Source organism: Oncorhynchus gorbuscha, linkage group LG19, assembly GCF_021184085.1.
Source record: "Oncorhynchus gorbuscha isolate QuinsamMale2020 ecotype Even-year linkage group LG19, OgorEven_v1.0, whole genome shotgun sequence".
NCBI lineage: Eukaryota > Metazoa > Chordata > Actinopteri > Salmoniformes > Salmonidae > Oncorhynchus > Oncorhynchus gorbuscha.
Genome location: NC_060191.1, coordinates 22,324,732 through 22,336,211, shown reverse-complemented (window position 1 = coordinate 22,336,211; position 11,480 = coordinate 22,324,732). Strand labels below are relative to the sequence as shown.

General features: G+C 41.1%; 2 protein-coding genes across 3 annotated transcripts; one reads left to right on the top strand and one right to left on the bottom strand.

Annotated features, from left to right (window-relative positions):
- Nucleotides 1-248: 248 nt before the first annotated feature.
- On the bottom strand, nt 249-3,877 carry LOC124005063 (tetraspanin-13-like). Its single transcript, XM_046313969.1, has 6 exons — nt 3,719-3,877; nt 2,868-3,035; nt 2,376-2,456; nt 2,006-2,119; nt 1,785-1,898; nt 249-985 (listed from the first exon to the last, which is right to left on the bottom strand). Exons 1-6 carry the CDS (start codon nt 3,842-3,844, stop codon nt 911-913), a joined length of 678 nt encoding a protein of 225 aa, XP_046169925.1. The 5' UTR covers nt 3,845-3,877; the 3' UTR covers nt 249-910.
- A 1,357-nt stretch (nt 3,878-5,234) lies between these two features.
- Nucleotides 5,235-10,064, top strand: ankmy2a (ankyrin repeat and MYND domain containing 2a). 2 transcript variants are annotated; one of them, XM_046315073.1, is made up of 10 exons: nt 5,235-5,447; nt 5,929-5,993; nt 6,341-6,479; nt 6,607-6,705; nt 6,922-7,082; nt 7,452-7,666; nt 7,987-8,122; nt 8,532-8,660; nt 8,846-8,975; nt 9,448-10,064. In XM_046315073.1, the coding sequence occupies exons 1-10, from the start codon at nt 5,381-5,383 to the stop codon at nt 9,516-9,518; spliced, it is 1,212 nt and encodes a 403-aa protein (XP_046171029.1). In that variant the 5' UTR covers nt 5,235-5,380; the 3' UTR covers nt 9,519-10,064. The 2 variants fall into 2 exon arrangements, with proteins under 2 accessions (XP_046171029.1, XP_046171028.1); XM_046315072.1 differs by having other exon boundaries at nt 9,223-10,064.
- Nucleotides 10,065-11,480: the final 1,416 nt, after the last annotated feature.

The window sequence follows — 11,480 nt, the reverse complement described above, 5'->3', positions numbered from 1 at the left end:
ACTCACTGCTCTGGATCTAAAGTAGATTTCAGAGGGGTTTGGCCAAATGAGGCAAGGCAAGTTTCTATGCAAACCAATGTTCACTGGAGAACAGTTAAACTAGTGTAAGTTGGATGAAGCATTGAAGTCACACTACCTCCTTTCCAGTGAAGAAATCACCTCAGTAAATTATTTTCTTCCTGAATCTCCTTTTGAGAATTTTATTTTTTGGGTTGTGACATTGTCAATGTGAGTGATAATAGCCTAAAGTAGATGTTTAGAAATGGGTTGTAAATATGAACTGATACAAAATCAGTTTGTGTAACGCTTGACGCATCCAGATCTCAAATTAATAGGATGATATGGCCTAACCATTTAGAAACACAGACAAAAAAAAGCTTAATGTTTGTACTGGTACATGCCCTGTGAAGTGATCAACTCCATCTAAACTTTAGTAGAGTTGAATCTGAAAAAGAAGCTGAATCTGTTGGCATCCGTATGACATCTAATACCACCCCCCCATACACGCAACAAAGACAGCACTGTGTAGGTACCCAAAGAAAGCCGGGTTTGAAACTGGGAATCCACAGACAGCTTACCAGGAAACATTACGCTCTGCCTGTGCTCTGTTTGTATAAGGTGTGCACAGTAGGTTTATGACATTTGATCACTACACCAATCAGTGACCTCAGTCAATTTAACCTTAAAGTAACTGCTCTCAATTTCAGTGTCCATCACTCAAGATTCAAATGGATTGGAATAGTTTGTTTACACCAACTTTGTCAAAAAAACAGTCAATAGTATTAGATATATCAACGTAGTTCTATTATCACAGCAATGGCGATATCTGAATAGGAAACAGTCGTAGATGAGTCACAGGATCTAAATACAAATGCATGACAGTGCAAAGTTGAGTTCATGAACAGGCTATTTATAGAAATGCACCAGAGTTTGGATGGGAATCCTTCTGATTTCTGTATCTGTGTGTTAGCCACACTCCCATGATCTGAAATTAGATGGGGGAGAAAAAAATGAATGTGATTAAATTAATACTAAACCACAATACACAGTGAGTGTACAAAACATTAGAACACCTTCCTAATATTGAGTTGCACCCACTTTTGCCCTCAAAAGCCTCAATTCATTGGGGAATGGACTTTACAAGGTGAGACGTGTTCCACAGGGATGCTGGCCCATGTTGGACTCCAATGTGTCCAAACGTAGTGTCAAGTTGGCTGGATGTCCTGGTGGACCATTCTTGATACCCATGGGAAAGTGTTGAGTATGAAAACCCCAGCAGCGTCGCAGTTCTTGACACACTCAAACTGGTGAGCTTGGCACCTACCACCATACCCCATTGAAAGGCACTTAAATATTTTGTCTTGACCATTCACTCACTAAATGGCAGTCCATGTCTCAAGGCTTGAAAATCCTTTAACCCGTCTCCTCCCTGTCATCTACACTGATTGAAGTGGATTTAATAAGTGACATCAATAAGGGATCATAGCTTTCACCTGGTCAGAGTCATGGAAAGAGCAGGTGTTCCTAATGTTTTGTACACTCAGTGTAGATATCAATAGATTTGAAATTGTTGAAATAATTTCTGAAGCCAAAAAGTCTAAATCAAAAGTCTAAAATGTAGAGTGTCGATGACATATAAAGATGCAGACAGTAAAAGTCCCCAATACAGAGTGTTATGTTTTCAGTTCCAATTTACATAGGAATCCCACAGCCTTTCACTACGTTACACAGCAAGTTATACCCATTGCCAGTGCAATGCTATGAGGCTACAGCAGGTTGCTAACCTCTGTGAAGCTGAAGAAGCATCCAATCCCACCCACAAAGCGTAAAACCTCCTCAGCATGACTTTGGATGATTGGAGCACAAGGGTCACAGGATAATGGGTTGGAGAAACAGTCCTGTAGTGTGAGGAAGCAAGTAGAGAGGACATCATTTAAGTCATATGTCCATCACTATCTGACAAACATGTTGCTGGTTTACACTGTTAACAAGCCAGAGTCTTTACCGCGTCACAGGTGCCATTATAGTTTGGATGGAAGAAGCCACAGCAGTTTAGAGTTCTCTCCACATCCTTCTGAGTGGCCTCCGACTTGTTCCAGCCCACCTCAAGGAGTTCTTTCTACAGTGGGGGAAATGGATGGGAGATTTGAATTCTGTGACCAGAGCCTCATTCAGCATGTCATCAATCAGAGTGCTTCTTTGCGATCAACTGGAAATTATTCACACTTTCCATTTATGTTGTGCCTTATCCATTTGTTAAATATCTAATACAGGACACAGAAGGAAAGTATGAATGATTTCCAGTATTTATTTAAGGTGTTCTACAGATTAAGTGGTCATCAATCACATTATACACATAATATATTGTCACGTACCTGCTGCTCTTTACTGATAGCCAGACATGCGGCGGACACTGACAGCTGCACCACGAACACCAGGAACAGAATAATCATGTACTGATGCCAATTAAGGAAGCTCACATGTGACAACCCTCTGGAAACAAATTAGGCAAAGCGAGGCTGTGTATTTGATAGAGAATTGTTCATAAAGTGAGAAAACAGCAGTTATTAAGAGTAGTCTGGGTACGCATTGCAACTAAGGTCCTCTAGTATACAACAGTCCTCAGTTTCAGTAGGTGTTGTAGTTTGTATTCACTTAACCATGTAATGATAGGGGACATGAGTAAAACACATTACAACCACAACACCAATCATATCACATGAAGGTGATGAAAAGTGTGTGGATCTAGAATCAGCTTCCCTTCCCCAATCCTAATCTTAACCATTAGTTGGGAAAAATGCAAAAAAAAACATGACCCAACTTCAGTGTCTAGGGGCAACGTCACCCTAGTCCTGATTGAAGGATACAAAGAACAGCAGGACCTGGTGGTGCATCAGGGCTCCACAGAGGCCCACGAAGGCCACAAATAACAGGAAGATGCCCACGCCAATGACTCCAGCCACCACCCGAATACTGGAGACCAGGCCAAACCATTTCCCCCAAGCAGCTACTCCAATCAGCAGCAAGCTCACCATCTGAAGACCAAGCACAATACAAAGTGATGACAGAAGTCCACTAGGAACAGAAAAGCACTTAAGGACACTTCATTCTGATTTCTTTGATGTGGGCAAAGTAAACACCATCTCATATTTAGGCTACAACCTTCAGGTTGATTAAAGTCTTTAGACAGATGTTACGATGAAATAAATTAATTTGATACATAATACAATATTTGAGACATTGGGAAAATATCACATTGAGAATCTTGATTATATTATACATTAATTGCAATAATTGTATGACGATAATTTATCACTCTATACAGATATGGTTTCTCAGTTACTGTACCACCATAAATTTGCACAAACATAAATTTGCTCTGCCCCGAGTAACCCTGAAGTAAAATGTACTTATGGGATTACAAGTAGGCTTATGGTATCATGAGGCTTCTTAAAATACCCCCAGAGGTCCTAGTACGCCTGGTTGGGAACCAATCATTTAGACTTTGCATTAACTGAGATGCATTGTGTCAACTGTTTGGAATGTAGCCTACTATCATTTTGATAGGAGTCACAACGACTTAATTTGCATGATAGCCCTTCTTGCCCTAGCTATATCATTCTTGACTAGAATCATGTTGGCTTTTGCACTTTCATTAATAGCCTATCATCGAAAAACAATTCGTACCCATATGGAAACATCTTTGCGTGGTACTTACAACATAAAGTATGTTCAGAGCGCATAGGGAATTCTTCGTGCAAACAAATCCTCCGCAAACCATCTCGAACAAAGCAATTATCAGACTCAAATGTGTCTGAGTTGGAAAATTAAGAAGTCTTATCATTGAATGAAAAACACTGACTGTGGCGTTTTTAAGGTGTGTAGGATTCAAAGGAGGGACAAGTCCAGGGAAATAGGTTTTTCAATTTACGGGATTGGTCGTCTTGAAATGATGACTTCACATATGCAAATACAGCTAAAAAAATGTGTGATGGCTGAGCAAGTAATTACCCAAGTGTTATTTTAATCACCAGATACTGTGTATGTTTATTTATTTATCATTTACTTAACTAGGAAAATCAGTTAAGAACAAATTCTTATTTACAATGACAGTCTAACCTGGTCAAACCCGAACGACGCTGGGCCAATTGTGCGCTGCCCTATGGGACTCACAATCACGACCGGTTGTGATACAGCCTGGAATCGAACCAGGGTATATAGTGACACCACTGAGACGCAGTGCCTTTTTGACCGCTGCGCCACTCTGGAGGTTTACTAGGACTAGGCTGCATTGTAAGACATTTCACATAAAATATTCCCTTACAAAAAAAGATTGCAATCAGAGTGCAGTAAGCTGCAAATAATATGTCCAAAAATAGTTTTTTTTTTACTACAGTAATTTTGCAGTGTAACTGCAGTTAGAGTGCAGTATAACTGCAGTTCAACTGCAGTACACTACAGATATTATGTAATTACTGCTCCAAAATACCACAGTGGACTGCAGTTACTGCATTTTACTGCAGTTTCAAAACTGCAATCTTTTTGTAGGGTAAACCCTTACAAAAAAGGGTAAACCCCTACAAAAAAAGATTGCAGTTTTGAAACTGCAGTAAAAGTGCAGTAACTGCAGTCCACTGTGGTATTTTGGAGCAGTAATTACAGAATAACTGTAGTGTATTACAGTTACACTTCAAAATTACTGCAGTTAAAAAAAATGCTATTTTTGATGAGGAAAAATACTTTTGAAACAATGGGAGCATATAACGACACTAATGTATCTTTAACCACTATCTTCTAATTTGGACATTGATAAACAACACTATTGCTTTTCAATAAAACACCTTAATATTTGTTATTCAAGTTATGAAAGTGTGCTCGTGCTTAAGAACAAATGTGATGAATGATACCCCACTAAAACATATTGAAGAACACTGACGGCTAGAGGAACAATGTATAAAATACGTACAGTCTAAACGCTTCAACATATCAAGAATGAACTTTCTAAACTTCTGTGGAACTGCTAACAAATGTTGAAAAGGGGGAGGAGAATGGGCTTTGAAAGCGGTTTTCTATTATGATAAATAATTACGGTGTTGAAATTTTGTATACTGCAATAATATATATGCATATTATTTACGTTCTGTGTTAATGTCTTCAATGGAAGAGAAAAAGTTGAATGAATTCATATGAATTTCTATGCCCACCCTTTTACTAAACACGTGGTACAGTCTGAAACCACCAGTTTAACCCCAACAGCCAGCTAGCAAGCTTCAGAATGAAAACCAAACAACGTGATAGTCTATAATTTAGTTTCACTCATAATTATCCATATTTGTCTTATGTCATTGACTGATTTTTTTAACACACAATTCTAGCCAATATGTCAGCTCCGAAGAAGGGAGATCTATCTCCCACGGAGAGGGAATTATTCGTAGTTATTGCTGCAGGTAAATCCTCTTTACTTTAATGCTAATGTTAGCTAGCTAGACAGTACGCTTGCTACTGTAGTCTAGATAAGATATCTGAGATTGCTGTGCGATTTCACATTTAACTAGTGCGTTATGTAATGGGTAAATTATGTTTCTAATGATGGTGACTATATGGCTAACTTGATAGATCAATTCAGCAAGTTGCATTGGAAGGAAACTTGCTAACTACTGTAGCTAGCTAGCCAAGCTAGTACAGATAGTTATAAACATCTCTAATCTGCTAACGTTAGTATTGTACAGTACTACTAGACGTTATGTTAGCTAGCTAGCCAGTTCATGACATTTCTGAAACAGTTTTCTAGACAAGATAACTGGTGGTTGTTTCAAGCCTTGGTTAACTTGTGGCAGTGTTCATAACTTTCAATGCAATACAATACAATCCCTTGAAGGTATAGCATGCTTGTACAAGTAGTGATTGACCTTTGATGCTTTTTTTCAGGAAATGTTCAAGAAGCCTCAAGATTATTGGGCTGCAAGGATGTCAGAGTCAACTGTTTGGATGAGGTTTGATTTTTCAACGATATTATATTGTAACATTAGTTTGATTTATGCTCTTCATAATTTGTCTGCAAACTGGACAGTAAGGAAACCACAGACAGCATGTCTCTTTTGGTTTCATAACATTGCCTATGTCTGCTCCTCAAGTGGCAGGCAGTCCATTCCAGGCACTCCACAGTTTAGCAAAAGCTATTTTCCGCAATCTCATTGTCCTGTATTGTGCATTCTACAATGCTGTACAATGGGAAATGTTTTTATGTGGATTTAATTCGGCATCATTTGTCTATAATAGGCTACTTAAATGATGCATATCTACAACATACACTACTGACAGTTCTGTTTCTCCTCCTCAGAATGGGATGACACCCCTCATGCACGCTGCATACAAGGGCAAGGCGGACATGTGCAAGCTGCTACTGCAACACGGGGCAGATGTGAACTGTAATGAACACGAGCATGGCTACACGGCACTGATGTTCGCCGGGCTATCAGGTCGGCATATTTTCTCACTGTTCATATTGCTGAGAAAGGATATCCCTGTGTAGATCAGGGTGCCCCATGGTGAATTCGTTAATTTGACTGTGTGCGGTAACTCTTTTCTCCCCACCTTGCCATCTAGGTAAGACTGATATCACCTGGATGATGTTAGATGCAGGAGCGGAGACAGATGTGGTCAACTCCGTCGGGCGAACAGCATCTCAGATGGCTGCGTTTGTCGGTAAGTACAGTAAGGATATCACACATAACAGGAAGTGTATGTGATGTCTGTGACGCAGAATAAACTTGAATGACTCCATATTGGCATTGTCTACCTTTATTCTGATCGTGTTCATTAGGGCACATTCTGTTTGGAGCCTTATGAATGCAACCTCTGTCACAGTGAGACATCGGAACTTGTTTCTCACCCAGGTGTATCTCCTCTCCCTCTCCCCAGGGCAGCACGACTGTGTGACGGTGATCAACAACTTCTTCTCGCGGGCCAAGCTGGAGTATTACACCAAACGCCAGGGGCTAGAGAAGGAGCCCAAGCTGCCCCCCAAACTGGCAGGGCCCCTCCACAAGATCATCATGAGCACCAACCTCAACCCCGTCAAGGTAAATACCACCACCGCTGTCTTTGGGCCACAATATGGAATAGTGGGTTGGAGTGAGATATTAAGTGAGGCATATTTGATCAAAGCAATGTGTACACCAGACCACTCAGACCAGCAAGGATATCAGGCGGGGAAAAAAGTAAGCAGACCTTTTCCGACTAAAGACAAGTCTGTTGGAGAACTGTAAAAGGCAAAACACAAAGACAGACCACCACCAATATAACCCTATCCATGCGTTATGTCACCTTTTTATAAAGCATAGCTTTTTGGCGAATAGTGGGTTATGTCCATCCATCCTACATAGGGAGCTGTTATGTCACCCTTTATAGTGTATGAGAACCCCCCCCCCTTCTCTGTCTGCCTCTCTCAGATGGTGCTTCTGGTGAAGGAGAACCCGGTGCTGGCCGAGGTGGAGGCCCTGGAGAAGTGCCGGCGGGTGATGGAGCTGATCTGTGAGAAGTGTGTGAAGCAGCAGGACATGAACGAGGTGCTGGCAATGAAGATGCACTACATTAGCTGTGTGCTGCAGAAGTGTGCCTCCTTCCTCAAGGAGCGTGATGACAAGCTGGAAGGACTCATCAAGAGGTGGGCGAGGGGGTTGGACTGTAGGGGCTGGTTTCCCAGACATGCATAGAGTATACACATATGAACATGTAAATACATATGGGGCTGGTTACCCGGACACTATTATTACTATTTATAGATCTTTTTTTATTAAACTGGACGGACAGAGGATGTCAATGCAAAAAGTCGATAAGATAAGGAAGAAATTGCTATGAAATGCATATATCTGGCTGCACTGATGATGTGTAGAAATACTCTGACACACTAAATCTGTTTTTGATTGTTATGTATACTGTGTTGCAATGCATACAACCCCAGATGTCATTGCTGTCCCCATGCAGCTTGTTGAAGGGCCGGGACAGTGACGGCTTCCCGCTGTTCCAGGAGAAGTTCATCAGAGAGTGCATCCGCAAGTTCCCCCACCGTGACGCCACACTGCTGCAGCAGCTGGTACGAAGTATCGCTCCCGTGGAGATCGTGAGTCAATCAGTCATCAATCAAATTGATTTATGAAGCCTCTTTTCCCGTCAATATTTGTCACAAAGTGCTTTTACAGTCATGCTCTCTCTCGTGATGTCTGTCTGTGTATTTAATATAGGCTCATTTTGCAACGTCAGTTTGAGTGAAGCACCACTTGTAATAGTTTCATGTTATGGGCTTAATAACCATTTCAACGTTTATACTGTTAGGCCCGGTTTCCCAGACACTGATTAAGCTTAGTCATGGACTAAAAAGTATGCTCAATGAGGAATTTCCTTTAAAATAGCTTTTTAGTTCATGACTATGCTTAATCTTTGACCATTAGTGTCATTTTCAATTGTTTGTACTGTATATCTTGTGTATATTTAGAATGTTCTCTACCATTTCCTCTTTCTGTCCTGGTCAGGGTAACGATCCTACAGCCATCTCAGTTTTGATCCAGGCTATAACAGGACAGGTGGGCTTCATGGACGCAGAGTTCTGTACCACCTGTGGGGAGAAGGGAGCAGAGAAGAGATGCTCCATCTGTAAAATGGTAGGCACAATGCGCTTTTCTACAGTAACTCATATCAATACAGTCAAATGCTATTTTCATATATCCATTGTCATCTTTCATAGAACTGCAATAGCAATGGTCATTCTGTCATTATGTATCCTTTGCATCTGATGCATGGGCCTCTCTTCTTACCCAACACATGCAACGTTTTTGTATTCCTGTAGGTGATTTACTGTGCCCCGGCCTGCCAGAAAATGCACTGGTTCACCCATAAGAAGGTCTGCAAGCAGCTTCAGGAGCAGAGAGAAAAGCACGAGGCAGAGTCAGCCAAGCTGATGGAGCGACAGAGGAAAGGTATTGGAGAAATATTCTTCAGCCGTACATTTTCATGTCACCTCTTGTTTAATTTGTATATGTCTCATTGTAATTTGAAGTGACCAAGGATGACATGAAACACCTACTGTACATTGGTTACAAAACGATGCTTGGTTTTGAATAGGATGCTTCAGCTTCAAAAGTGGTTAGTTAGGTTAAATCGTCTTTCCATTGCGCCGTGTTACAAGGCATCATGTTAACAGTGGGCCACTTATGTGTCTCTCAGAGCAGAGCCAGGTGGTAGAGTCAGCGACAGGCTCCATGCAGGACCTCTCAGTAGGACCCAATGAAGACTCTCCGTCTTCCCCGTCCCCCTCTGACAACCAAGCAGACCCCCCTCCCCCCAGCCCTGTCTCCACCACTCCAGACACAGAGAACTGAAGGAGGTCTGTAAGGGATGTCCAACACAGGTGCACAATGCCTATACACCCTGCTGTCTCCCCTACTACAGGTCTACACTGTTGTCCTAGAAGGTCTAAGGGAGGCCTGCCGTGTAAGGCCCAACAGTTAACCTGGGGATGAAGTACGCAGGAGCTTCACACAAGCTTAAGGCCTGAACCCATGGGAAAGGATCCCTTATTTATTGATGATCTGACATTGTTTTCCACCAAAGCAACGCAACACTATTGCACACGATGGAAGAAGGGTTAGGGTCACGAGTGTCTATGCTTTAAAAATATATATATATATATTATTCCATGTTTTTTTTTTCATCATTCATGTCCAATGTTAAATTGTACACTAATATAATTATGTCGGGTTTTTTTTTTCAAGAATAATGCAAAGTGCTTCAGGGAGTGTTAGGTAAAGAAGTAGTCGTAGGTTTAATTGCTTTTCTGTTTGTTCATGTCCTTAATTTCCCTAGTTAATAGATAAAGGACATTGTTTCCAAACATACAGTGAATTGGCTAAGAACAAAATAATTTTTAAGTTACTGTAACCTCCTGAAAAAGGAATTTGGCAAATCCGTCTAACAATGTGGCTTTTTTGTTGTTGTTGAATACTGATGTTTCGAAGATGTCAAATGACTGTGATTTGCAATACAACAGAATAAACACCACTACTGTCTCTGTGCTTTTGATTGTATGACAGATTACTCATCTGAGTGTCAGCCTGTTTGTATCAGTCATGCCAAACCTTGCCACTCCTTGTCATGCCAAACAATGTTTCGTATGACACCGCTTTGACATGATAGCACAAACAGATCTGGGATCAGGCTAAGACTAGACTCCACTCACATAGGAAATGTGCTTAACGTAGACCAGTGAGGATTCAGACTCCCAAAGTTCTTCCTCCAGTTCATCCTGTACTGTGTAACATTGAACTGGGGTGTCTGTTTGTTGCGTAGTGGTAATGAGAAAACGGATTCTATTGACTTGTATAATTCAGCTAGAGCTCTCTCTACAGGCTCATACAGCATGACACCACAGTGGTATGACCTCCAGGTGAGAATTTCAATTGTATTTCCTCACATCCTCCTCCTCTTCTCAAAGCATATTAGAGAAGATCTGATGTTCCTCCCCTGGGATCTTCTCCAATGCATTTTGAGAAGAAGCCAAGGAGAGAGGACATGAAGAATCGGTTAAATACAATTGAGATTCACCCCTCTTGTTTCTGGTGCGATTATCTGAACATGACAGTGAGGATGTTGGCCCCTGGCTGGTTCCATTCCCCCAGCAGTGGAAATGTCCTTCCAGTCCACAGTGGAGAACTGCATGATGGATCTCTGCATGGCTCTGTGCACACTGGGATATGCTATCTCACCGAATGGGCTCCTGGGCAGAGATAAGCATCACAGAGAAGCACATATAAATACACATTGAGAACATTCACTACTTTAGGATTCATACATTCAATTGTAACATTGCAGAATTTGTATGAAGAGATAATCACCCATATCCCTTATTTGTGACTTACTTTAAATGTTGTCTTGATCCATAGTGAACTGCAAGTCGGATGAAAATTATCAAATTGATTTCATATTTTCTCAATTTTTGAATTCAATAGATTAAAAAAGCTGGTGAATTGCAATATAAGGCAAATGCTCTTCTCCTTTGGTACAGTACAGTATTTTACCTTGAGCAAGGTGTCATCCCTCCCCATAGATGCCAGTCCCTCTACTGGCAGGAGTCTGCCCGGCTGCCAACTGGGGGACACAATGGTGTTCTATACTAAACGGCTGTAATGAACTGTTCCTCTCCTCCTGCTTCATCTCTGTCAACCGGGAATCACTTTAGGTTCAACAAGGATCCCAGACTTGACACAGCAATGTATTGTAACAGTTTCACGAGTTAGTTGTCTATTTTCCCATTTTTGGAATATGATTTCAATATTTGTTGACATACTTCTTCTATCCAATAGCTTCACTGAAGGCAAGCTGTGGACCACATATTGACGATATCCGGTCTGTTGTGAGTAGCGATTCAGGGAAAAAAGCTGCAAAATCAATTGTCAAACAAGTTTTCATCTACAATACTGTGTCAA